The following is a 26,873-nucleotide window of genomic DNA, read 5'->3' as shown; positions in this document are numbered from 1 at the left end:
AGGGAATGACTGCATGGAGAAGCTCACAGAGACCCAAGACAGTGCCACCAAAAGGCTCAGGGACTGCAGGCTGGGCTGCAGGGTGAGCTACCAGCAGGACTGCATGAATGAATGCAAGTACCGGACATCGTCAGTCCTGCAGAGCCCATCACGTAGGGACAGTGACTGACAGCTCAGTCACTTCAGTGCGCACTATTATGGAATTCAGAACGCCACAACAAGACCCTACAAGCTTCCAGAGGAGAAATCAGGTCACATACAAAGGATCAGGATCAAAATGGTATCAATTTCTTAACTTCTAGAGGTTAGAAGACAATTAGGCAATGCCTTCAAAATTCTGACATAAAATTATGTCCAACTTTAAAATTCTATACTCAACCAAATTATCAAATTGGAGTAAGGGTAGAATAAAGATATTTTTTAAACAGGCAAGGTCTCCCAAAATTTATCTCCAACGTACTCTTTTTTAGGAAGCTACTGGAGGATGTGTTCTGTCAAACACATGAGTGAAAAAACAGGAACTAGGGAATAGGGGCTTCAACATGACCCCCAGGGAGATAGCTAAGGGTACTTAGGGTAAGTTCGAGACAGCAGACTTGAACCACCAGGTGGGGCAGCAAGAGGGAAGACTTCAGGAGAGACATCAACAAGGGGGATAAAAGGAACCAACCACTATGTGGAGAATTTCTGTCATAAGATTTAGGGCTGAATTAGTTACGGGAACATGGGAAGTGAGCAAGTGAATAAATGGGGCTATTATAAGCCCTAGGAAAAAAACACCAACAAAAAATGTAGAGGATCTGCCCAAGAGAAATGAAAACACGTCTACACAAAAATGTGAACACAAATGTTCATAGCAGCTTCACTTATAATAGCCAAAAAGTGGAAATAACCTAAGTATCTATCAACTGATGAGCTGATAGACAAAACGTGGTGCATCCGTACAAGCGAACACTGTGTAGCAATGCGGATGGACCTGCACAGCATTATACTGCATACTGTCCGAATCCATTTGTAATGAACTGCCCAGAATAGGCAAATCCATGAAGACAGTAAGTAGACTAGCTCGCTAAAGTTTCTCTAACAGTCTCTGAAGAGAACAGCCACCTCTCCTTGTCCATCACCTACTCCCCGCTGACTCCTTCTGGTTTATCTAGCCTTGTATTCCCTTATCTGACTACTGTCAAAGGTCGACCTCCTAACTGCCAGATCCCATGACTCCTTGCATGGCCTTGTCATCCTTACTGTCCTCTGCAGCACCGTCTCCATCATCCATTAATCACTCCTCAAAAAGCTCACCTCCTATCAGTTATGACACTTCCCTTACCTGATCTGGCCTCCCGTTGCTATCCTCTCCCACCTCTGTCCTCAACTCATCCAGTGCCTACTCCGCCATCCCCAGTTTTGACCTCCTCCTAAGTATCTGCCTTCCTTTTCTAGTGGATGATCCCCCAGGCACCTCAATTTCAGCTCATTTAAGACAAACTGTCACCTGCCCAAACCAGCTCTTCCTACTGGCTTCTGAAGTCTCCCAATGCCCCAAGATCAAGATCTTGATGGGAATCTTAGAATTCCAGCTCTGCTCTGCCTTCATGGCCAAGCCTTCAGAGGCCATGTCCTGTCACATCCAGCAACTTGCACAATGGCCACTTCCCATCCAAGTCCCATCATCCTCTAAGTATCAGCTCATACCTGGATGGCCGCAGTTTCCTCCTAACTAGTCTCCCTGACCCCAATCTTCCTTGCCCATCACCACAGCTGACTTTCCTTAAATCCATGATTAATGTCATACTATCCCTACCTTCCACAAAACATGTGTCTAGTACAAAAACTCCCCATAATTTGGCTCCAAGTCACCTTTCAGAACTTATTTTCTGTTTCCTTATGCACACCAACTATTCCAAGAACTTGCTTGTAATAATTTTTTTTGATTGTTCTCTTTCCACATGTTTATCATGCTGCTTCTGCTACCCCTCCTTTTGGGTCCAGCAAAAACCTCCACAACTGCGCCTTTCCTGATCCCTGTGGAAGAAAATCCTGCCTCTGAGAAGCCAAGAAGACCTGGCTAATCACAGTGTCTTATAATACAGACACCTACCACAAAAGATAATACTCTAGATAGCCTATCGAAAGAGGCCTGGTGGCCTGTGACAACTGAGCATTCTGCAGTGGAACAAGGCTCTGGAGACCTATTAACACACATGCTTTGTTGGGCCAGTATTTAAAAATCTGGATATTTCACATAAAAATCCAGAGTTTGGGCCCTGGCTGATGTGGCTCAGTGGGTTGAGCGCAAGCCTGAGAACTGAACGGTTGGTTGCCAGTTCAATTCCTGGTCAGGGCACATGCCTGGGTTGCAGGCCAGGTCCCCAGTTGGGGGTAGGCAAGAGGAAACCCATTGACGTTTCTCTTCCATGTGGATGTTTCTCTCCCTCTCTTCCTAAAAAATAAAATAAAATCTTTAAAAAAAATCCAGACTTGGACATCTCTTAAAGAAGAGATGCTGATCACTCTGTTGAGGCCTCTCTGAACTACTCAGTTTAAATTTGGCTACCAGTCACTCTCTGTAACATGGACCCATTTTATTTTCATAGAGCTATGCCAACAATGTTATTTATTTTATTTGTTCAGCTTATTTCCTCCCTCAAGAACTGAAGTTTCCTAAAAGAGAAGAGACCTTGAATGTCTCGTTCAAAGCTATTCTCAGCACTTTGTCCATCATGGGGGGTGCTCAGAAGCTACTCAAGAGATGTGCTTAATAAGTGAATGGATATGGCCTCCGTGGGTCCACATCCTCGTGAACTGCAGTAGGGCCAATGATGGCTAAAGAAGGATTCTGCCCACTTGCCTGCCACTCCAAGGTATGAGCTCTCTAGGTTGGAAGTATCCACTCCCCACCACACACACACACAACAGTATATATATATTCATACCCAGAATCTCTTCTTCCTCATCTGACTGTCATCTAGAAGCATCTGGGCTGGCTGATCTAACCCAAACCCCTAGGACTATGTCTAGTACAACTTAGAGTCCTACCCCGTTCAAGGTCCTGGGCTCATTCAGGCATTCCACAAATATTTAGTTCTAGGTGCAACAAATACAGTGTGAATAAAACAAAAGGCCCTTGCCCTCGTGGTGCTGATGTTCTGGAGGCAGAATGGACGAGTAAGTATTCAGGGATACTGGCACCTGCAGACCACTGGCCTTCAGTCTGCCCAACGCTTCTTGTCCTCCAAGGCCCAGGTAAAGGGCTACCTCCTTGGTGCAATCTTCCTGGTAAGCCAGTCTTCATCAAGCTCCCTCGATGCTTTCACTTACTGCTCTGTGCAGTAAGTGGCTCACAGTCGTGAGCCATTCCATATTCAGCAACTACAGTTTTACTGCTATTCATCTCAAGCTCCGTGAGGCCATAAAATTGTCTATATCCTATCTTTCATGTTCCCTACAGCCCAGAAACCACAACTGGCACTTACTGACCAAGTAAACACAGAGCCACTTTCCCCCAAATCTGGTGTGGGGACCTATGAAGCCACTGAACCACTACGGTAATTTCCAGAATGTACACTATACTCAGAAATCTCTGAGGAATAAAGTTAATTCTTAACTGCTATGTAATTTAACACATTACAAATCAACACAAGTAAAGATGGATTATGAAATGAAAATGCAAAATAGACCTAAATTTCTATGTGTGAACATCCTGGTAGGGAGCTTCAGACATACTTCTTACTGGCTGTGTGACCTTGACTAAATTAATAAACTGCCTTGGGCCTCAGTTCCAGGGTCTGTGAGAGTAGAATGGTGGTACCTGTTAAGAATTGAGAACATTAAGGTATATGAGTATCTAACAGAGTGCCTGGCATGAAGTCGTCAAAATGTAGCTGCCCTTGTTAAGTTCCAAAAACTACCCTTCCCCACTTAGTAACACATCTCTGTTTTAGCAGCACTTAGTGGAAAAGACTGGGTAGACTTGGGGTTTCAATTAAAGGTCTAACCACGCTGCCGGGATGACCAAAAATGGAATGCAAAGATAGGCCAAAGGGTAAAAATGTGACAGAAGCAAAATGGGAAACTGATCCTTTCCAGTTAGCTGCTGCCACTGATCTCTTCCCCTAGAAGATAATCTGCAGGTAGGATGGAGCCATCACACCTGCCTGCAAGGCTGTACTGAGATCCCAGGTGTGAAAAGTACTTTGCAAAGAGCACAATGCACCTGAATTATTGCTTCAGAGCATTACGTTCTGGACAATCTAGAGTGATCTTAGACAAGTTAACATCTACTGGACTCAGTTTCCTGTACAAATAGAGGTAAGAATAGCTATCTCATGGGACTGTACTGAGGAGCAAGTGAAACAATATAAAGTAGTGAATATCTAGGGACCAGAACATCACAAGAGCCCAACTATTCAGAGTTATTATCATTATAAACCTACTCAATGGACTTCTCACCCCCAAGGGTCAGGTGGAAGCCTGACGTAGAGACACCAACACTGGCCCAGGAACTGGGCTCTGTAACCACCTGGGTGACCTTGGGCAGGTTGCTGATTCTCTCCAAACTTAGGGGTCCCCTGGTAACAAAATGAGAGCATTGCAGAGAAGATGCCTGGGCTCCTACCAGCTTTTTCACTCCGCTGTTAAGGCTGCTGGAACAAAGGCCACCCGCTCCCCAGCCTGTCCCCGAGGGGCCACAACTCAAAATTCCTGCTGCTCAACTCCCTTTACAGCGCGGAAGCGCGAGCACCCGTGTCTCCGTGCCACGGAGATGCATCCATACTCCGCCGCCACCGCTCGCTTCATCACCAACTTGCTTCTGCAGCCCACTCGCTGCCCAAAGTTTCCCGAACGCCGCAGACCCCGCCGTGAGTCCGCCCCAGAGGAACAGGGCTAGGGGCGGGGAGTCCGGGAATCCCAAAGCCGCCCCCGCTTCGGGGCGGGGAGTGACAGGTACGACGCGGGGCCGCGGGCGGCGGGAGAGTGGGACCTGGGGAGGCGTGTGTAGGCGCGCGAGGGAGGCGGCGGCCGCGCGCTCTGCTCGGGTCGCTCCCGCCGGACCGCCGCGACGCCCCGGGCTCCGCAGTCCCTGCCTCACGACCCTCGCTTCGCTTAAAGACACGCGGCTCCCGGGAGCGGATCCTATGGCCAGTAGGAACGGAGCGGGCCGGCCGGGGTTCAAACCCGCAGCGCCCGGAAAGCCTGGGGAGCTCCGGGGCGACCGCATGTGTCGGTTCTTCCCGCGCGAGCCGGGGTTCCGGGCGGGGGGCGCACGCGCACCCGCGCGCGCCGCCGTAACCCCTTCCTCCCCGCGCGCCCCCGCACTCCCACTCACCCACCCACCACTCACCATCGATATCCCCCAGGGTCAGCTCGTCGCCCAGCTCGGTGAGCGTCTCCATGGTCTCCAGACCGCCCAGCTCGCCGCTCTCGTCCATCGCCCGACTCGGCGTAGAGGCTTCCCTGCCGGCCCGCTCAGGAAGACGCGGGGGCGGTGCCGCCACCACCACCCATGACACCCCACAGCCTCCGCCCGGCACCGCCTCACCGGCCGGTGTCACCCTCCGCCATGTTTGGGCTGCGCGGGAGGGGCGGGGCGGGATTCCCCCGCCCCAATCCGCGCCCTCGGTGGCTCCGCCCCCAGGTCGCGCGTACCCCCTGAGTTTGTTGTCAATGGGACCAGGCTCGTCACGACCAATCGACGCGCAAAGCCGCGCGTGGGGTGATTGTGCGTCAGCGATCAGCAGCTCAGATTTGCATAGCGAAATCCCTCCCCTCGCGGTGTGGTAGCGAATGCGAACAGAAGCCTCCTGGTCCTCAGCCCAACCTCCTTCCCCTGGTTTAAAGGAGCCGCTCTCCTTTCCGTCAGGCCTGCTCCTCTAGCTATTCCATGCACCCGCCGGGAATTGCAGAGTTAACACTCGCCACCCCCGCCCTCCAGTCGGTCCCCGAGCAAGCTGTGAACACATTACGTCATCTTCCCAGCGACACCCCCCCCCCACTTCCCGCCTGGGACAGCGAGTGGAATCGGTCCTGACCCTGAACGCTGGGCCCCGGAACAGTCCGGAGACCCTTCAAACCCCGTTCCTCCCACTCCCCTTACAAAGACGGAAACAGAGGCTCCACGTGGACCACGAATTGTCCAAGTAGGGGGCGCGCTGACCACCTCTGCGCCTTCGCACCTGCCGCGACCATGCGCTTCTTCCTCCGGGTCTCATCCCGGGTACCTCAACCGCTTGCAGACCTTTAAAAAGATGCCAGTGCCCGGGCTACCACGAGCCTCCTGCGGCGGGTGCGGCATGAGCATGTTCCTAAAGTTGCGCAGGAATTCTGACGCACAGCCGACCCACAGGTTCCCACTCCTTCAAGCACCCCACTGCCACCTTCTAGGAGCTGGTCACGACGTAAAACCAATGTGCGAGCGTCTAGGGATTTATCCTACGGAATAAAAGAACGAGTGCTCAAACAAGTAGGGAAGTCCTTTGTAACTGGAAAATTAGGAAACCCAATAAGGGACTGCATGAATAAATGACATCCACACAATGGAATACCATGGCATCATTAAACATGTGGACAAATGTACAGCTATTGACAGACTTTTGCAATATACTGGGTTTTTTAACGATTTTATTGTTTTCAGAGGGAGGGGAAGGGAGGGGAAAAGAGAGGGAGCAAGAGAAACATCAATCGGTTGCCTCCACATGCCCCCAAATGGGGACCTGGCCCACAACCCAGGCATGTGCCGACTGGAAATTGAACCCCTTGGCTGTTCGCTCCCCGGCACTGGATCCACTGAGCCACACCAGTCAGGGCTGCAATATACTGTTGAAAGGGATAACTATATTCCCTATGAGTGTGAGAGGCAGCTGTTGCTTTGTGGTCAGGACTGATGAGCACAGAAGCTGTGGGGAGGCAGACAGGGACTCACTCGTGCAGTGTGACGTTGGGCAGTTCGACTGTTCTAAGCCTCAGTTTTGTCATCTCTAAAATGGAAATAGTGCCCCCTCGGAGTTGTGAGGATTAAAGGGATCATCTGCACATTCATTTCGTAACATTTGTTGAACACCTCTGTGGCAGGCAAATAGTTCCTGCCCTCTGAGAGCTTCCAGGCCAGTGGAGAAAACAGATGTCAAACAAACAAAAATAAGTAGCAGTACGAGTGATCAAGGGAAAGTAACAGGTGTGACAAAACTAACAAGGGACCTGATGTGGGACTGTCAGGAAAGGCCTCTGACATTTAAGATGAAACCTAAAATTATGAGGAGAGGACCACATACGGTGTGGCTGGGGCAACAGACGACAAGGGCCCTGAGGCAGCAGAAGCTCTGCCAGCAGCACTTGGCGAAAGGCCTGGCGTATAGTAAGTGCCCACAAGGTAGCTATTGTAATAGAAAAAAACGGATTTATTTGCTCACACGAAAGGCAAACGGATGGAAGGCCCAACAGCTGAGTGTCAGTCATGGTTATGGGAATGGTGGGTTTAGGGTGAATTTTACCTTCTTCTTGATAGTTCAGCATACTTTTTATAACAAACTTGTATAACATAAATAGTCTTACTTTGAGGAAAAAAGACAAGAATGTTCTCATCGTTTACATGTTGGAGAGCTGGTGTTCACTATACCAGTCTCACCCTGAGACCGAAAACCAAATCCTGTTACCCTCTTCTGGACCCAGCGCTGAGCCGGACAGTGCGACCTTCAACTGTGCCTCTCAGTGGCTCTCCCAGGGCTCCCTACACTGCAGAGGTGACCATCTGCTGGCCCACCCTGTGACTCACTTTGCTCCAGTGCCCACCCTTCCCCCAGCCTCAGTAACCCCCCACAGAAGGCTGCAGGAGCATCAGGTTGAGTAGGTGGACACAGCACCAGCTATTCTGCAGCTGTTCCCACAGCTCCCCGCTGGACCTGCCCAGAGGCCCTGGTTCCTAGCAAGGCAGCCTGAGGGGACCCAAATGAAGGCTCCATAGAACTGAGAGAGGTGATGGCACTGGACCCAGCCTCAGCAAAACACTGACATTCTCCCTCTGGCCCCGGATCTCACCTAACTGAACAGCTCTTTGAGCTGGCATCTTGCCATGGCTGGGGGAACTGAGATGGACTCCCAGGGGTGGGCCAGCCTCAAAAAAAGTCACTCCTCAGAACCTAGGTTCTTCATCTGGGAAAGGAAGGGACTGCACTAAATGACCATTATGTCCAGATACCAACCACAGACTGGGCATTTACTAGAGGTCATAGAGAGAACTTGGCATGTTTTTCCATTTACTACTTTTGATGCCTCCACGTTCAGGCCTCTGCTCACAGAGCTGGTCTCCTCCTCCCTCCTCCACTAACCTTTCTGGACTCAGTTTTGATATCATTCCCTCCAGGATTGAGCAAGAATAGGTCCCCCATGATCTGACATACAGCTGAGGCTTTAGGGTGGGAAATACATTTGATTTTGGATAAGCTGAAACACAAGGACTGAGGGTATCAGGTGGCAAGAGGGCGAGTGCCATCAGCTTTGTGGTGTTAAGAGGATGCAGCTGTCAAGAAGAGCACAGGGGAGACTACACCAAAACACAAAACAAAACAAAACAAAAACCTCTTTATTTAAGGCGCAGGTGAGGAAAGAAGGATCAGGAAGAGACAGAGCAGGCTCGGACCAAGGGCAGAGCAGCAGGACAACACGGTGGCCCAAAAGCTTGGGCGGATCCTCAAGAACTGTCAACAACACCCCTCTGCAGGCAGCAATGAGGGGTCAGCAGAGGAGGATGGGGGCTGTGGTAAGGAGGGAGAAGGGTGGTGGGTCAGGGGTGCTTTGCCCCCAGGGGACATCTAGCAGTGTCTGAGACATTGTTGGTTGTCCTATCTGGGAGATTACTACAGATTTAGTGAGCAGAGGCCAAGAATGCTGCTAAATACCCTAATAATACACACAACCGTCCTCACAGTCACAGCAAAGAATTATGTGGCCCCAAGTGTAAACAGCGCCACTGCTGAGAAGCCCTGCCTTAGGGGATATTGGGAACTCCCAGACTTGCACGGGTGTCTCAGATCAGGCCTGGAAGCTCAACACAGGAACAAGGTCTAAGACCACGCTAAAAGCAACACTGAGGACATCACTGCTGCCACCATTAGGCACCCGTGGAGCTGGTGTGGCCACTGGGAATCCCCCTGCCCCCTGGGGCCACTGCTTCCACCAGCACCACTCACACAGGCTGGTGTATCTGGTTGGTGGCACTTCAGCCACAGAACCAAATTCCAGCCGCAAGGAGGCTGGACAAACAGAACCCTCAGGCCTCTACAGCTCCCAGCAGGGGAGGGGGACAGGCTCTGCCTACAGTAAGACTCAAGGTGGAGTTTCGGGAACAAGTAACCACAACAATCAACAGTGCAGCAAAGGGAAGGAGAGAGGGGGAAGTAGGTGGTGCTGTTTCTCTGAAGGTGTCGGGTGGGAAAACAAGGAACTATTTGAAGATGGAGAGGAAGATATCAACCAAGTTGGAGAGAGGCTGAAGATGTAGAAGGAGGAGTCCAGGAGGATAAAGTAACAGATGGGGCAGAGCTGAAGACTGGGCCCCTCTCTCTGGCTGTGCTTACAGTGGGTGCTTAGCAAATCTATGGGACAAATGAAGAACCATCAGAGAAGGACACCTGTCACTGAAAAGCCGGATCCCAGCCTTGGAGAAGGGCTGGGCAGGCACTTCAGACATTATCAAATTCATTTTGTCAGTGAAGCCACAGCACAGACGAGAGTGCGCCAGGCTCACTCAGCAAGTCTGATGGGCTGAGACAAAACTAGGGTCTCCCTTGGGCTCTGGCAGTGGTGTAGTGGTGGTGGGTTCAGGGACAGTTATGTCTCTCCCGTTAAGAGGCAGACCCTGGCTTGCCAAGGTCAAAGAGACAGAGCTAGAATTCCTCCAGAGCCCCTCCCTCCTCTGCCTGGGAAGAGCACAACTGAAGAGCAGCTGCTCACTCAGAGCCTCTGCGGCTTCCCTGCCCTGTGGCACAGGTCTCTGCTTGCATACCTTCTGAACTGGAGAGCTCACTGTCTGACCAATCCAGCTTGGGGCAGCTCTGCCATCTGCAGCATAGCCTTCTGCAGAGCTGCAGGCTGTCCCCCTACCCCCTGCCCAAAGGCTGAGGGTCTCCCAGCATTGCCACAGAGGACAGGCTAACACTTCCCTGTGCCTGTTCTATGACTGTCCCCAGATAGTAGAGGATAGAGATCATTTTGCTCCAAGGTCACCTTGGATAAACATGTTCTTAGGACACTTCCTGTCCCTTTCCAACACTGATCCTTTAAGGACAGTGCTGAGAAGGGATTAAGAGGCCAAGCCAAGGCCCTGCTTCACTGCCCCTCCTTGCCTATCTCCCGAGGGCCTGTGGCTCTCCTGATGAGGTGGGAACATCCTCTCAGGGGCTCACTGCATCTCTGAGGGCCTCTGGTTACCCAACCCAGGCCCCTTGCTACCTGCCTGGTAAAGGGCTTCATAGCTACCTGGGGCCCAAACCAGCTGTGACTTGCCCAGAGGGTTGGCTGGCTTTTACTGTGTCTCTGCAGGGGGCTGGAACTCATGGTGTGTGGCTCAGTGACACAGAAGAGCCAGCAGCAGGTGTGGCACACCCACACGTGGCTCAGAGCCTGGTTCTGCTACCTCCCCATGAAGGGCAGCAGCCAGCCGGCCATCAGTCCTCACCCACTGGGAGGGTACAGCCCTGGACCCCTCCTACCTCCCCCAGCATTCCACAGGGTTAGATCTGCAGCATAATGTCCTCTGAAGGTCCGCTCCACACTCCCTCCAGGGGAGGCCCCTGGGAGGAAATCCGGCCCTCTGCAGCCCAGTCCCTTCAGCTGGTCCTCAAAGCCAGCTCCAGGGGACCAAGCAAACAGGACCTCCCCTCTCACTGGGGCGGCTCTCACCACCAAGCAGTCAGCGCTGCTTCACCTTGGCCATGCTGCCTCCTCCTCTTCCTCCTGGCCTCTTGAACCCTGGGCTGCAACGGGCCTATAACTCAGACTGGGATCGCGAGATCCGCGGGCCTTTTCGGATCTCCTTCCGCTTCTCCTCCTTCTTCCGGCGTTTCTCCTCTTCTCTCAGGGCCTTCTGGAGAGGGTCAGCGCTGGAAATGAACTGAGGGCAAGAGCAGAGTGGTCTGATTTAGTCTGCTGGCAGCAGTTTCCTGTGAGCTAGGCCACTGCGGGCTGTGGGGACAGAAAGGCTACTTAGACGCAGGCCCTGTCCTCAGGGAGCCCGCAGACATGGCGATGGTTCAGTGGGCCTGGGGACAACGGCTACTGGGTCCCGAGAGGCCGACAGCAAACAGGGGGAGGGAAGGAGGACATTCCAGGCAGAGGGACAGGTGCCGAGGTGTGAACCTGCACTGGCATCAGAGAAATAGTAAACAGACTCCCCCCAGGGTGACGGGGCTAACACCGGACCACACCCCCAAGCCCTGCCCTGGCTGCAAGCCACTGGGGAGGATAAGAGATAGCATGCATCCTGTCTAGGTGAGGGAGTGCACAGGAAGCAGGTGGATCACAGGTCAAACTGACAGGCCATGGAAAGGGTGGTGCCCGGTGATGAAAAGGGAACACAGGGTGAGCAGGAGTGGGAGGTGGGTGAGGACTTCAGCTGGGGTACTCTTAAAGTACAACCCCAGGCCCTACACTCTTCTCCCCCAACTCTCTCCAAACCCATGCTTCTGTTATGTCTATATGGTCAGTTACCCCTGAAATGTGCACCTCATATCCAGGTGCCCACCTGGTACCTCCATTAAGATGTCCCAAATGTGCCCCCAGCCTGGCATGACTCAAGCTCCGCAACACCCAGTCCCCTTCCAGCACCCCAGTCCTCATTAACAGTGCTTCCCCTACCACACTCTACCTCCTGCCCCTCCGAGTTAACTCTGGTCCTCTTGGGGGAGATGAGGAGCCGGGAGACCCCTCAGGCCCCCCCCCCATACCTTCTGGCTCTGGCTGGGGAAAGGCCAGTTAAGAGACCCTGGCCCCTTCAGCCCCAGATGGCTCAGCCTCAGTAGGGGAGCCCAGACCTCGTTGGGGCAGGAGAGAAACACTGTCCATCTCTCTCTAGGGTCCCTTCCCCGGGAGGCCTGGCTAATGCCTACTTTAAATTCCTGGCTAAACTCAAGTGGGCCCTTCGTGCTGCCAAGCAATGGAGGCCTGGCCTCCCTCCTACCTCCGCACCATCAGTCCTTCCTCCCTCATGAGTGGTTCCCGTGGGCATGCAGGAGTGCTGGTCTCTCCCTGTCTCTCCCATCTGACTAAATTCAAATTCCCCTCCAGCCCACACTGCCCTCTGGCTACTCTCCCACTGGTCTGCTCCCCAGGAAAACAAACTCTTCAAAGGGGTTGGCTATACTTCCTGCATCTACTTCCTTTCCCCTCATCTTCTCGAAATCCAATCTTTTGTCCTCACCCCTCCACCAAAGCAGCTTTTGTGAGGATCTCCGATGGCCTCCATATTGCTAAATCCAGGGGCTGGGCGTCAGGCCTCGTATTCCTAACCTCTCCCCCAGGGTTGACGAGCCCATCACTCCTCCTTCCTGCAACTTTCTTCATGCGACCTCTGGGAAACGACTCGGGTTTATTGCTCTCACACTGCCTGTTCTTTCTTGGGGCTCTTTGCTAGTTCCTCCTCATTCCCTTAAGCTCCAGCTGCAGCCACATCTCAGGCCTCAGCCCTCCCACTGCTTCTCCATCTGCCCTGACCCTCTCCCCTGCCCTCCGACCACCAGTGATGGCCTCCTGGCCACGGATTTTGATATTTTCTTTGCATGCGTGGCTCACATTTTAACCTGAGCTTCAGCCCTTCCCTGGAAATTTATAGTCATGTGGCCAGTTGCCATCCTGACATCTCCATTCAGATGCTCACTAGGTCCGCGAACAAAGCCTGGCTCCCAGTCCAGCCCCCAGCCTGCTCATTTTAGAAAATGGCAGCCCTGTGCTCAGGCCAAAAATCTTCCAGTCACCCTTAATGTTTCTCTCTCACTGCACATCTGCTTCCTTAGCAAGTCCTGCTGCCTCTGCCTTCAAACAGAACCAGAATCTCAAATTCCTCACCGGCCCCACTGTTGTCAGCCAGTTCAAGCCACCACCAAGTCCCACGTGGAGAGCACAGGAGCCCCCTCACCTGTGTCCCTGTTTCCACCCTGGCCCCCTGACTATGCCCCACACGGCAGCCGGATCCTTTAAAGGGGTACGTCAGAGCCTGTCACCCTGCTGCCCACGTCTCTCAGGGTAAATGCCAAGGCTCCTGGAAGCCCTCCAAGGGCCTTGTTACCTGGCCAACAACTCTGACTTCCCCTCCTCGCTCTCCCCACCCCTCCAAACAAGCTTCCAACTCTTTTGCACTTGCTGTTCCTTCAGCCAAGGAAGTTCTCCCCCCACCCCTGATGACATGCCGACTCACTTCTTTCCGGTCTTCTTGTTGAGACCCTCTGCATCCCGTCATGCAAGATAGCAACTGTACCTCCACCCTACCCCGGGATTCCTTAACCACATTTTTCTCCCCCACATTTTTCTCCACAGCCATGGTCGCCACCTCTCATAGTGTCTATGTTTTATTGACCGTCTGTCTCCTCCAACTAGAATGTCCTTCCCAGCCAGCGAGAGCAGGGCTAGTCTGTTTCTCTAGTGGCAGTGAGTCAGTAGGCGCTCAGTAAATGTGGAATGAAGGAATGGGCCGTGTCTCTGAGCCTTTGTTTAAGCTAGTCCTTCTGCCTGGAAGGTCTTCCCTGAGTACACCTGGCAGCTTTTACTTCTCCCACAGCCTTCACCACGTACCAGCAGAGGCTGGGCCAGGCCCCCTCAGGGGTCCCACGCTCATCACTTCCCTCCTCCACTCACAGTGATCATGCTGGACTGGGACTGTGTTTCTCCGCCTCTTTCCCTGTTAGACTATCAGCATCTGAAGGGCAGGGAGAGGGCCACCCCTCTGGAGAGGAACGATGGCCAGCACTCAGCCTGACACAAGCCAGAGCTTGTGATAGCTGCATACAGTGGGGGAGGCACCTGGAACACTCACTAGTGGAGAAAGTGCATGACGGGAGCTGAGCAAGCCTGGGCTACGCCAGTAGATGGGTCCATGCTGGGTATCTAAAGTGTGTAAGCCCTAGCTGGCTCGCTCAGTTGGTTAGAGCATCGTCCTGATATGCCAAGGTTGCAGGTTTGATCTCTGGTCCGGGCACACACAAGAAGCGTGCAATGAGTGCTTAAGTAAGTGGAACAACAAAGCAATTTTCTCTCTCCCCCTTTCTCTCTAAAATCAGTAAATTAAAAATTTTTTTTAATGTGTAAAACCTTGGGGCTGTCCCCAGACGATGAGAAGTAGGGAAAGCATGTTGCTGCTCTGGTTCTGTGCAAGCAGAGTGAGCACATTACGATGAACTAAACTAAACCTACCTGGAGCCCACTCTCTCTGAGGCCCACGTTCTCACCCTCTACCTGTATGGGGCACCTATGTATGACCTGCAGGGTGAGGACAGCCAGCATCACAGCCATACAGCATCCCTGTGGGCGCTCCGCATTGTGAAAGGCAATCTGCTGTGGACTCATGCATCCCTGCGTGTTCTTGCCAGGTACACCAAGAACCCAGAACTGACTGTTCCTCACCGGGACCATTTAACAGGATGTGATTACCATAAGCAGCCTTGGCAAAATATGTCATCTTGGGTTTACATGAAGGGGTGACAAAGCCACTGGCTCAACAGGACCCTAAATTCACAAGTTACACTAAATACTCAGTCCCTGTACACTGACAGTTCAGCTGAATTACTAGCCAATGGGGTGCAGAAAAGTTAGCAGAGCCTACCTCGCTGCTATTCTTTGAAAGGCCTAATTCCAAGGTGGCCTGTGGCTGGCGGCTGGGAACTGGGACTCTGGGAGGGCTCCCACCACTCTGACTGACAAGAGCAGCTCACTGGGCGTGAGCTGTGGTTTATGCTGAACGTCTGCTTTCCTCCTGGGAGTTTGGAATTTCGGTCTGTGCCAGGCAGAGGGTGCCTGCCTGACCAGTCCCGATAAAAACCTTGGGCATTAGTCTCTAATGAGCTTTCCCAATAGACAACTTTCACACGTGCTGTCACAACTTGTTGCTGGGGGAATTAAGTGTGCCTTATGACCCACTGGGAGGGGACGGGGGCTTGTGCCTGGTTTCTCTCAGACTTCGCCCTTGCGCCTTTCCCTTTTGCTGGTTTTGGTTGGTGGGTTTTCACCGTAACAAATCATGGCTGTGAATGTGACTGTACACAGAGTCCTAGCGAGTCACCAACCTGGGAGTGGAGTGGGGGATCCCTGACATGCCTGTCTATGGGCAGCAGAGCCATTGGCCCTCGCAACAATGAAAGACCAGCTGCCACAAAGGCCAGCCAGACAATGATCTGAATGAAAGCTGTCACCTTTGCCTAGTCAACGCTCTTTGTGACCAGGCGTGTTGTATTTTTACTAGCTGCTGTCAGTGTCCTACCATTTGGTCTGCCGCCCAGAAGACTACAGACTGGCAGATTGAAGACAGCCATCCCTTTTTGGGGCTATTAAATGCATAAACAAATCGTGGGTGACATCCGGACAGTCTGGGTCCCTCACGTAGATGCCCACGGTGAGGCCCTTTCCCTGATAAGACCGACGGAATCAAGCGGCGGATTGAGTCTGCCACGTGCAGGCATCACTGTACCACAAACTGACTTTGCACTTATAGTCTGACGACCCGGAGTCCCAGGTTGGAACAGTATGGCCCCAGGTCATTAGGATAATGACCATTGGTTGAGTATATTCCTTGCCAAGTCCCCCCACCGTGGCCCACGTGGCCCAAGATGGAGATATGCTATGCCTCTGAAAATGTTGTAAAATGCCCTTGTCTCATTGACATCTGACCCTTCTGGGCAAAGATCTAGGTGAGACTGGGGGATGGCTGGATGTGACACCCCAATTTTGTAGCAATAATCCCAGCATCTAGGATAATGCCTTAGGTCCGAGGAAATGGGAAGAACAATTCATCCTTTTTGTGCCTTAGATCCAGCACTGCCCCTTGGCAAAACAGTCCTAGGGTCTGCCCTCACCAAGGAGCAGCTGCAGATGACAATCTGACCACCTGCTGGATGTGTCATTCTCAAGCACGTGATAGAAAACCTGCCGGGGACATGGTCAGTACTGAACTATCCCAGTGTGCCTGACGCCATCAATGGCAGCTCCTAAGCGACCCTGTGCAGACACACAGGCCAGTATACCCTCGTTTCAGTCTGCCCGATCCAAACCCCTCCCCTTCTCCTGACTCCTGAGTGGCCCGGGGTTCTGTCAGGTAGGGCAACTGAGGCTACAACTGCGCAGTGACACTTGGGATTCAGCCAAACAATGTAATGGGGGCCCACATCCAGTGTAACGTGTGGGAGACAGTGGGCCACAGAGTATCTCTCCACCAGGGTTGAGGGTCGCTGCAGGTCCATCTACTGCCCTTGTCATCACTGGCAATAACAAGAAAGACAAGCAAGTCAGTCTAAACTCTTGGGTGGTGATAATGGATAGAGATTGGCCTTTGACCACATCTGACTGTCTCGAGTAAGACCTACTAGTTCCCCCCAAACTGATCGCAGCTGGCTGAGTCCAGGACCCTGGAGCACATGGCTGAGATCAGTACTGCAGGCCGGCCTCATCCTGCTGCTTAGTCGTGTTGACAGAAGCCTTAACTAAATGCAGTTGGAGACAAATTGAACAAATTTGGTCCTAGCCTCTATTGGTCAACTTAAGAGACTGAACAGCACATTCATGGAGAAGTCTGAGTTAAGCCACGACATGCAGGGTTGACTGTGGGGGAGGCAGTCCACGTAGCCCTGCGCGTCCCTGCATGTTCTGGCTGGGTGCACCAAGAATGCAAAGCCCTGACCACTCTGTACCTGGGCCATTCCTCGAGATTGTGTTTGCAGAGAACCTTGAAGGATGAGGAGGTGTCTTTCCCACATCCCGCCCCCTGAATGTTTACTAAAAAGCGGTAAATGTCCCAAGCGTGGTATTCTTCGGCTACGATGTAAACCCACTGCCTGTGTAGCATCTACCTGGGTCCCTCCATGTCACCGCTGTGGGACTCAGGGAACAAGGGGGACCAACGTGACCAAGCCCTTACTCTGGACAATGTAGTAAATTCTGATGTCTCTGACATGTCAGTACCCATGCAACAGGAGCAGGCTGGCTCGTTAGCCTGCAAGCAGGGTGTAAAATCTGAGGCCTCTCACGGACCCTGACACCCCTCCCCTTCTTGCACCAGAGGTGAGCTTGTGATTTGACGAGCCCAGTTCTTCAGCCCTTCCTTCCCGCCCTTCTGGCCCCCAGCCACCTATGATCCTCTCCTCTCCTCTATTGTGTGTGCCCCTGTCTGTCATGCTACCCCACAGCCTCCAGCCCTCAGAGCCCACCTCAGCCCCCTAGGGTGACACATGTGCGAGAATGTAGGACAGAGGCCCGCTGGGTGATCAGAGACTCTGTGACAGAGAAAAGCATGGCTTGACCTCCCCGGCTTCCCTCACACGCACCTGCTGTGGGGTGTCTACTACATATGGAGGAGGGTATGTTCACAGCCTCTGACTGCCCCACAGCTGGGGTCCCCGTCCCATGAATAAACAGGCAGCCCACAGGCATCAGTGAGTGAATGATGGTTCCTGGACCCAGATCCGGGCATGTCTGGCTCCAAGTCTAAGACCCTCATGTCCCACCCCAGGCACCCCAACCCCTGCAGGACCTGGCTTCCCGCGGCCCAGCAGAGGCAGACAGTCGTGGCCACAGCCCCCACAGCTCACCTCTGTGTGATCTACTTTAAACGGGTTCTGGAAGTCAGAGCCTTTCTCGCTGATCCCCAGCTCCTGGGCCATCTGCAGATGAGGAAAAGCTAGTCATCCTCTGCCTTCTCCTGCCTCTTGCTCACCCGTGAGGCACTCCCTCCACGTTGGAACCCAGGGCCCAAGACTTGGGCAGATGTGGGCCAGGGGATGACCCCTAGGGACAGAAGTCAGCACAGAACCCCTTAACATGGCACCTTGAGGTGCCCTGAGGCTGATCACAGGAAACACAACCAAGGGCTGACATTCAGGCCCAGCTGCAGGCAGTTGCAAGACTCACGGGACACTGGGAGACGGGGCTCCGGACCGCCTCCACCCCAGTCCTTACCAGGCTGAGGATGGGTGAGTGGGGCCCCTGGTCAAAGACACCCGACTGGTTGCAGAAGCTGATACCCCAGCGGATGAGGAGATTCCAGTTGGAGTTGTGGTCAAAGTAATGGTGCACGATCCTTGGGAAGCGCAGCACCACGTCACCAAAGAAGGCTGTGTTCTCCATCACTTGGGAGAAAGCTGGTGAGAAGACCCTGATGAGTGCCCAGGGCAAATGCCCTTCTACTGCCCTCCTGGCCAGCCCCAGGTACCTCCCAGGGAATGGAGACAAGCCCACCAGGCCCACTAAGCAGAGAAGGCACCAATGCCTGCTGTCCACAGGTATGCTCTGTGCTAAGGACGTTATGTCCACCAGATCACTGAATCCTCAAACCACCATTAGAGGGAGATGAGGCAGCTATTCCCATTTTACACGGGAGAAAGCGAGTGGCAATCTGGGCTGCAAACCCCGGTCTGACCACCAATGCCCTGCTCTTCTCCCTGTATCTCATGGCTTAGAGGATTCATCGCTGTGGGGATGAGAGGTGGGTGTCATTCTGCACAGGGAAGCAGAGGTGTCACGTGAGGCTTTGCTGGGGCCTACTCCCCCCAACTTGGTACCCAAATGTCCAGAGCCTGCTGTTAGCACAACCGCAGTGTCAGTGAGGCTTCAGGTCTGGTGGGATGGCCAGGAAACACACCAGGGTTTGTCTTTTAAAAATGTTCTTCCAGCTTTATTTTCTTTTAAAGGCTTAAGTACTTATTTTGAAATAATTTTAGACTTACCTAATACACCACAAATTTCCATCACTTGGCTTCCTCTATTGTTACCATCTCACATAACCACCATACAACAGTCTACACCAGGAAATTAACATCGATACAATACGCCCATAGACCTCATTTGAATTTCACCAATTTCCCCACTAATATCTTTCCTCTGGTTAATAGGTCAGTTCAGACTGAGTTCAGCATCCATCATGATGGCAGGTCCCCTGAGCCAGGCTAGCATGAAGAATAAGTGTAGACCCAGCCCTGGCGGCAGCTCCTGTTTGAGATCGGGCCCAGACAGCCCTCCAGCACAGGCCGGGCCACACACAGAGATAAGCAGACTCTTCCAAAGATACGCCAAGCTGGGTCTGAGACGAGTGGCGGCAGACCCCAGGGCTTTAGAAGAATCTTGAACTCAGGAGTCAGCCTGGTTGAAGAGCTAAGATATACATAACTTCCTCAGTTACAGTGGAGATGAGAGATATCTGTAAGAGCATCCACCACTGACTACATAAAGGCTACTTCCAACCTCTCTTAGTGCAATCTAAGACATTTTACTGTTAAAATGTTACCAGTTACTGGAAAAATTACCACTGGAGAGAAATTCTTGGAAGAGGGGACAAAGGGACACAGAATATTCTTTTACCTTACTTATCGATGTTTGTCCCAAGTAGTGTCAAATAAAAACTTAAGGGGGTTGAGGCTTTCAGAACAGTAGTAAAGAGTGTCCCCCACTGCCCCATGAGGAGTGATCCCCACTGCCCAGTCACTTCAATAGGCCTGTTTTTCCTCCTGTGAATGGGAACAACCCTGGTCTTCTCTACCCGCTTAGGGATGGGTGTCAAACTCATTTTCACCGGGGCCACATCAGCCTCGTGGTTGCCTTCAAAGGGCCGAATGTAATTTTAGGACTGTATAAATGTAACTACTCCTTAACTAGGGGCAAGGAGCTTGGCGCTGCCGCCGAGTAGAAACAAGGTACCAGAAACAAGGTACCAGGCCAGATAAAACAAGGCGGAGGGCCGGATCCAGCCTGAGGGCCTTGGGTTTGCCACCTGTGCCCTTAGGGCTAGGCTGGTGGAGAAGGCAAGGATCCCTTGAGTGGGAGTGGGCAGAACTTCCTCCCTGGTTCCCCTGCCCTGAGCACAGGACAGGACCAAGGAACACATGTGTATCAGGGACATAGAAATTGGCTCTGAAGCCCAGGAATTCTTGGAGAACCAAATACTAAGTGCCTACCCACCAAAGGGGAACACCAGAGGGAAAAGAAGAGTGACAAACACAGAAGGGAAGGAACAACTAGAGAAGGTCAAGGTGGTGGGGAGGAGACAGAGAGATTGGGAAGACTGTACCATCCTTCAGCTTCTCATCCTGGGGGAAGGGCCCGTCTGGCAGCACGTCCGCAGTGATGAGTACTGTCCGGGAGTCCTCCAGCACCTGAGGGAACCCCACCTGGCTGAGTGGCTTTGCAGACACCTCACAGACCAGCAGTGGCCCCATTTACTTAAACCCTACTTCAGATCTTTTGTGCACACAGTTCTCCCATTGAACCCCATCCCCTTAAGGAACTCCTACTCATCCTTCAGTTGATCAAAGAGATACGAAGATTCCCAGATTAAACACTAGGTCTGCCATGGGCTGCCCCATGCCTGTACACACCTTAAAGAGCCCCTTGAGCATGACATCAAGGATCTTGTACTGCTGGTGGACATCATTCAGCTGGACCAGGTTTTTCAATGCCAACAGCTGCTCCCGCCGCTTCACCTCAAACAGCTTCTTGTCTGGGCAGCATTAGGTTAAGAAGCTGGCACCAACACTCCTGCCTGGATAATCCAGTGGTCACGACCCAGAGGGCCCATTCCTGACCAGCGAATACCTGCAAAGGCCACGGATGCCCATGCCTGAGGCCCAGCCCCACCACGGAAGTAACAAACTGGGAAGCCCTCGCATCCTGCAATGTATCATTTGTCCAGTTCGCAAAGGATCCCACGCCCAAGAGCCCAAACACAACCCTTCAGGACCTGGCCCCTGCCCACTCCTTCCTACAGTCTTTCTGCCAACTCCTACAACCACCGCCATTCTCAGAACCTCCGCTCCTCTGCTCACACTGCACACTATGTCCCCAACCCTTCTCTATGAGTTTTTATTCTTTCAAGATACAGTTCAAAAGCCAGAGCAGAGTGTTTCTCCCACATTCTAAATCAAAGCACTGATCACAGAGTATGATGTGAAGCTATGAAGGCCTCAAGGCCAGGGACTGGTCCTGGCTCATCTCTATGTCCCCAAGGCTTGGCCCAGAGGAGATGGCCCAGTTTACCAGCGCCTGAGTCCCTGCCCAGGGTCTCACCCACAAGGTGCTAGACACATATGTACAATTCTTAGAGCCCTCATGGCTCTGAGTGATGTACCTTACCTTCTCCATTGAACACAATAGGGAAACTGAGACTCAGAAGACAGTGGACTTGATCAAGGTTTGATGAGAATTCCTTACCTGTTCTCCCTTGTTCCCATCAGCTAGGCCTGATCCATCCCTAGGATGCCCCAAGAGGTTGTGCCAGAGACCTCATTATAGACCCCTCAGGCACAGTTCATGAACTCCAACGCCAAAGGATACAGATTTCCAGGCCGGGGTCTAGGGAGGTCCTCAGGGAGCCTGAGACTCCTGCCCCAGACAGCAACAGGATAAACAGGAAGACCAGGAACTGAAAGAGGTCCATATCCACGACCCTGGAGCTAGCCAAGTAACCTAGAGAAACGAAGTGAGACCTGGAGTTTGGTGTTCTGTAAAACAGAGGAGGTGAACGGCAACTTCCCCTGACATGGCATAGCCTCCAAGTACCAAGAACCCAACTTTGGGAAGCCCTGGAGCCCCAGTCCCTAGCCCAGGGCCTGTGGCCAGCAGACAGAATAAAGACCGTGGGATAGTAGGCAGGAGGGAGGAAGATAAATGCCAGCGATGCAGGGATGCTGGCTGAGAGCACAGGGGTCAGCGCCTGGAGCTCTGAGCTGGAGCCCTGGCTCTTCCTGACTGTGGAACATTGGGCAAATTGTTCTTCCTCTCTGAGCCTCAGCTTCCTCACTGTAAAATAGGGATAAGGGGCTGGTCAATATCATTCCTTCTCAACCCCCTGCCCTCCATCCTGGCCTCCCGGGAAGGTACCTGGTCAAGGAGGCCCAGGCAGACAGAGGGGGTGTGAAACTTCGGTGTTTCCTTCCTTTCCTGACTTCCTTCAGAAAGGAAGGGACACACAGCAGGAAGGAAAGCAGGGCAGTCTTGGGGTAGAAGGGATGCTACTCACTCTGGACCATAGGCACCACAAGCAACACCTATTCCTATTCAGGCAACATGCTCCGATTATTTATTGAGTAACTACAATGTTCTAGTCGCTGTTTTAGAGCTAGGAATACACCAGAGAATAAGATAAAATTCCCTGCACTCATTGTAGTTATTTCCCTAGTAGGAGTAAGAGATAACCAATAAACTTGTAAAACAAGCACAGAAGAACGAGAGGAAGTTGGTTGTGTGCAATATTAAATACAGTGGTCAGATAAGGCCTCAGCTTCAGATGACAGGGGCTCAATTTTACCAACGTGGAAACCAAGGCACAGAAAAGTTAGGTAACTGCCCAGTCACTCAACTATTCCCAGGCCAAACCAAGAGTCTAAACGAGCATAGACTATCCCAGAGCAGGTCACTTTTCTACCAGGACACCTGCCTCAAGGGAGAGATGTGCAGTTACTGACGGTGAGATCCTGCAGAGGTCACCCAGAGAACCACCCCCACCACACACAGGTGGTGTAACTGAAACCGAGAGAATGAAAAGTAGTCCAAGTTCACCCAGAAGCCCCTCCCTTCCAATGTCACATCCAAGACTCAAGGGAACTGCACACAGGATAGAAGAGAACCTGGGGGTTGGGGGTTATCAGACAGCCGATAATGACTGAAGCAGGGGAAGAGTGGTAAAGAAAAGCCGAAAAAAAACAGACTGCGAGGGGAAGGGTCTGCCTTCCCTACCGTTATTTCCACTTTCCGGCCTCCCAATCCTGCTCCCCGCACGTGCGTCGCTAGAGCTCTTGCCAGTTCCGTGAACTACTCTGAACCCATTCTGCAAGAGTAGCGTGGTTGTGGTGGGCCAGGCCTGAGCCAGGTATCTGGGCTCGCAGACCCCGGTTACTGACTCCAGCCTTAAGGGCTCCGGGAGGAGAGGAATCTTTCCAAAAGGAAGAGGAGAATCTTAACACCCACCGCCTGCCGCCGGTTCGAGGGCCCTCGCTCTCTGCCCCCCACCCCTGGGAGCCTACTTGTCCGGGACCCGACCCCCACCTACCAGGCCAGGGCTGCAGGAAAGGGCAGCCGTAGGCCTTAGGCATGCGGCTCTTAGGTCCGCCGGGACACCCGCAAATGAGTGGAACCCCACAGTACCCGTGAGCTGTAGCTCCAGGACCGCCGTCCCGCCCACCGCGCCACTCCTGGCCAATGAGCGCGGGCCGCGACGCCGACGACGGTGACCTCACTTCCGGCTCCGCCCAGCCGGACTTTCGGGCTGTTCATGTGTGAGGTTCTCTGAAACCTTGTTTCATCCACACTGCGCGGGGGCTCCGGCGCGTGGAGCTCCGCAGCGCGGGGATCGGTAAAGATCGGATTGGAGGAAGTTCACGGCGCCCAACGTAGAAAGTGCGTCAGCAAAGTGGGGCCCTGACCCGGCCGGGCGCCCTCCCCGAAACTGTTTTGTCATCTGACAGGGTTTCGGCAAAATCAGTTTAGTGCGTCGTGACTCGCACTTTTTTTTTTTTTTTTTTTTTAAGTAACCAGCAGTGCGGAGTTGGCGCATCCCCCGCTCGCCCCCCCGGCCCACCAAATTCTAAATCCTGTGTATCCGGGGCTTCCCTGTCGGTTCATTAGGACGGAGTTAAAACCACTTTTGGCAGGGTCAGTTCCTGGCACTGGGGCTCTTGCAGGCAGGTATTCTAGAAAGGAGCTACAGGCCCCGTGGGCTGAGCGCGGAATGGGAGCGGGCAGTTATGCAGCGAAGACATTAAAAGAACCGCACGCGTGGGTATACAAGCTCCAAGGAGGGCCGTTAAAAGAACACAGAGGACCTCCTTTAGCCAGGGAAGGGGTGGGCTGGTACAGTTCCGCTCAGCTAGGAAGGCTGAGAAGGATTCGATCTGCTCAGCTTCCTTGCCTGGAAATTACTTCTCTCCACCTCCACTGGAGGTGAGGCGGCAGGTAAAACGCCTCTGAGAGACCTGGATAACAGCAGCGCAGAACACATGGCCTCTCATGGCCCTTCCGGCCCTGAAGATGGGTAGTGTTTTCTGGGTACAACTGAAGCAACCAGCTAGCAATGGTGCTCTTTCTGTGTTAGGACACATCTCGCTCCCTCTTTCCCTGAGGAAGCCATCCATCCTAACTAAAGAAACAGCTGGAAGGGGCCAAGATAAGTTGAGAGCGAAAGGTTTTTGGAGAGTTCACGCAGGCATATGAGGATATCATTTTATTTCCTGATGAGTAAATGGCTCCAGATGAATGGCTGCAGTTGCCATCCATTTCCCCAAACCACTGTGCCCCTACTGTCTTCTCCAGGTCTCAGTCCTCTCCGTTTCTGGGTCTTTAGATGCTGAGAGTCAGCCTCGGATATGGGACAGGGATACAGCCACCCCTCCCAGGCAGCTGGCAGCAAAAAATGAGAGGAGAACAACGGAGAGGTAGGGCCAACCACCGGAGAACCACACCTCCAGAGCCCCAGAAGGGTAAGAACGAACGGTCAGACGAACAGAGGTGCTCCTGAGAACAGTGGGCTGGATTCTAAGATTGGAACCTGAACACCTGGGCTAGGTACTGTCACAACAGGGGACTATTCCCTGGACAAAGGAAGACTGCCAGGAAGGCAGCCACTAGGATGGACAGCAAGCACCTACACACACACACACACACACACACCCTCCCTCCCGACCAAGTGTCTCTGGAGCAACACAACAACCCCCAGAGGGTCTCTGACCACTGTCCACGACCCCAGGCTTTCTCAGGGACATGCCAGTCACCCAGCACCATCTTGGGCTGAGGGCAGCACCTATGCCAACTGGGCTGGGCGACTTTCTCCAAAGCTCCTAGGGAAGAACTGGCTCCTTCCATAGTCTGGTAATGTGCCTTTGGAAACAGATAAATCTGTGATCAAATCCTGATGCTACTACTGTGTGATCCCAAGCATGTCATTTAACTTCTCTGGTCTAAGTTACAACTACCTTAATACTCCTAGCTGCTATGAGGATTAGATAGAGTGCATGTAATGTGACTGGCCCTGGGTAGGATCTTTATTAATAAACAGAACAAGTCATTGTCACTGCTATCACTATTAGTCATTCTCACTGACCCCTGCTTTGCTTTAGAGGACAGGGCTATGGACAGTGCACCTCTCTGTCCTGAAGTATGAGGCCACACCATCCCATAGCCTGGGTATCCTTGCCCAGACCAAAGCCCCCAGATGCAAGAAAAGATACAGCATGTCCTGCAGGGGCGGCTGGGCGCAGGAGGCCCTGGTGGAAAGGCCCTCTAAGGAGGCCTGCAGCGTCTGGGCCACACTATGATCAGCCAGGAGGCCCATGCTCTGGACCTGAGGGAAGAAGCAGACAGGGAAGACAGGCCTTTTCAGAGCCTACTCCATGCAGGCCCTGAACCCTCCACCCTCTGTACTCCTGATCCACCACTGGCTGCTGTGGCCAGAGCCCCCACCCTCCACAGAGATGATGGTATGGAGGGTCTAGCCTCACAGTGACTACACACATCCCCTTCCTACACACCTGCAGAAGGAAATCACGCAGAGCCTGGACTGTGGTGTTCGAGAGGGTGGAGAGGTCAGCCAAAGCTGCGCCTTGCAGAACAAGACCCACCTCTTCATGAGAGAGGATGCTGCTGCTCTGGAACCGCACAAACTGGCCCGGGGAGCCCCAAACATGCAGCAATTCAGCATTTCCATTCACAGACATGGCCTGTACCCCTGCTGTGCTCAGCGCTGGGCTAAGGACGCAGATCTGCAGCCCACAGCACCCTGCCTTCAAGGAGCTCAGAGGTGGTGAGCAGGGGTGGGGTTGTGTCATGGGAGAGTGGGGTAAATGAGGCAGACTTCAGACCCTGAGAGAGGTGGCCCTTCAGTAACCCCCCTCCCCTGGCCTTGCACTTCACACTTGTGGCCAAAATGGACTATGTGTGATTACCCAAACACCACCATGCGCTCATGTGTTCTGCCCTTGCTTCACTACCTGGGTTACATTTCCTCCTCTTTGCCTATTAATCCTTCAAGCCTCAGCTAAAATGTTACCTTCACTAATGATGTTCTTTCATTTTGTTAAAGACAGGCACCAAGTGCTGACTACATTTTTATTCACCTCTCCCTCCCAGCACTGGCAGAGTACTTCCTTTCTTCTTCAGAGTCACTTATTCTCTTCCCATCCTAGCACTAATTTATTCGCTGATCCACTTCATTATCATTTACAGGCTCGCTGTTTTTTTGTTTAAATAATAGTTGCTTTTTATTGGGCACCTACTATATGACAGCTTATAGGAGATACTACAAGTGCTCATTCACATCTTGTCTTTCCCTCCTTCCTGGAACATCCATTTGTAGTTAGGCAGGAGCCAGTATGCCATTTCCATGCTTCCCTTGCCATTCAGCAGCAAACATGGAGCCCCCATGTTGAGAGAGTGGAGCTGTGGGATAGAAGCAGCCAGGATCCCTGATTTGCCTGAGAGCAGAAAGTCTCTGTGTGGACTTTAGGCAAATTATTTAAATCATCTGGGCCTTTGTTGCTCATTGGATCACCAATTTATTATAAAAGGATATAACTCAGGAACAGCCAAATGGAAGAGATGCACAGGTCAAGGTATGATGTAAGGACACATAGCCTCCATGCTTAACCAGATGCTGCACGTCCCAAATCTCTTAAGTGTTCACTAACCAGGAAGCTCTCCAAATGTTT

The 26,873-nt window shown here is 52.6% G+C and overlaps 3 protein-coding genes across 7 annotated transcripts in view; all 3 read right to left on the bottom strand.

The window, feature by feature from the left end:
* Nucleotides 1-5,594, bottom strand: part of SREBF2 (sterol regulatory element binding transcription factor 2) — a 52,458-nt gene extending 46,864 nt beyond the window's left edge. The window contains exon 1 of the mRNA XM_024579106.3: nt 5,342-5,594. Coding sequence (XP_024434874.3) covers nt 5,342-5,429 — 88 coding nt within the window. The 5' untranslated portion in view covers nt 5,430-5,594. The remainder of the gene's footprint in view (nt 1-5,341) is intronic.
* Nucleotides 5,595-7,373: 1,779 nt separating this feature from the next.
* On the bottom strand, nt 7,374-23,354 carry CCDC134 (coiled-coil domain containing 134). Of its 5 annotated transcripts, XR_006653844.2 has the most exons (8): nt 22,912-23,107; nt 21,511-21,642; nt 20,556-20,677; nt 20,249-20,333; nt 18,145-18,326; nt 17,778-17,849; nt 10,919-11,104; nt 7,374-8,747 (listed from the first exon to the last, which is right to left on the bottom strand). XR_006653844.2 is itself a non-coding variant. In XM_024579415.2 (7 exons), the coding sequence occupies exons 2-7, from the start codon at nt 21,611-21,613 to the stop codon at nt 10,979-10,981; spliced, it is 690 nt and encodes a 229-aa protein (XP_024435183.1). In that variant the 5' UTR covers nt 21,614-21,642; nt 23,320-23,354; the 3' UTR covers nt 7,374-10,978. The 5 variants fall into 5 exon arrangements, 4 of the variants coding, with proteins under 4 accessions (XP_024435183.1, XP_024435181.1, XP_045042984.1 ...); XM_024579415.2 differs by lacking the exon at nt 22,912-23,107 and adding an exon at nt 23,320-23,354 and having other exon boundaries at nt 7,374-11,104; XM_024579413.3 differs by lacking the exon at nt 22,912-23,107 and adding an exon at nt 23,225-23,345 and having other exon boundaries at nt 7,374-11,104.
* Nucleotides 23,355-24,390: 1,036 nt separating this feature from the next.
* The window catches only part of MEI1 (meiotic double-stranded break formation protein 1), a 57,237-nt gene continuing 54,754 nt past the window's right edge, over nt 24,391-26,873 (bottom strand). Inside the window, exons 29-31 of the mRNA XM_024579632.3 lie at nt 25,698-25,829; nt 25,398-25,510; nt 24,391-24,570 (exon numbers count right to left, since the gene is read on the bottom strand). Of these exons, the coding sequence (XP_024435400.2) occupies nt 24,525-24,570; nt 25,398-25,510; nt 25,698-25,829 (291 nt within the window). The 3' untranslated portion in view covers nt 24,391-24,524. The remainder of the gene's footprint in view (nt 24,571-25,397; nt 25,511-25,697; nt 25,830-26,873) is intronic.

Source organism: Desmodus rotundus, chromosome 3, assembly GCF_022682495.2.
Source record: "Desmodus rotundus isolate HL8 chromosome 3, HLdesRot8A.1, whole genome shotgun sequence".
Taxonomy (NCBI): domain Eukaryota; kingdom Metazoa; phylum Chordata; class Mammalia; order Chiroptera; family Phyllostomidae; genus Desmodus; species Desmodus rotundus.
Note: the sequence above shows the minus strand (reverse complement) of the source record. Positions and strands in the feature narration are given on the sequence as shown.

Coding starts and splice junctions, on each gene's coding strand:
- CCDC134 (XM_024579413.3), bottom strand. CDS start 23,267: ATGCCTAAGGCCTACGGCTGCCCTTTCCTGCAGCCCTGGCCTG. Junction 20,334..20,555: donor TGCTCAAGGGGCTCTTTAAG/GTGTGTACAGGC, acceptor GGGTTCCCTCAG/GTGCTGGAGGACTCCCGGAC. Junction 17,850..18,144: donor ACTCACCCATCCTCAGCCTG/GTAAGGACTGGG, acceptor CCTCATCTGCAG/ATGGCCCAGGAGCTGGGGAT.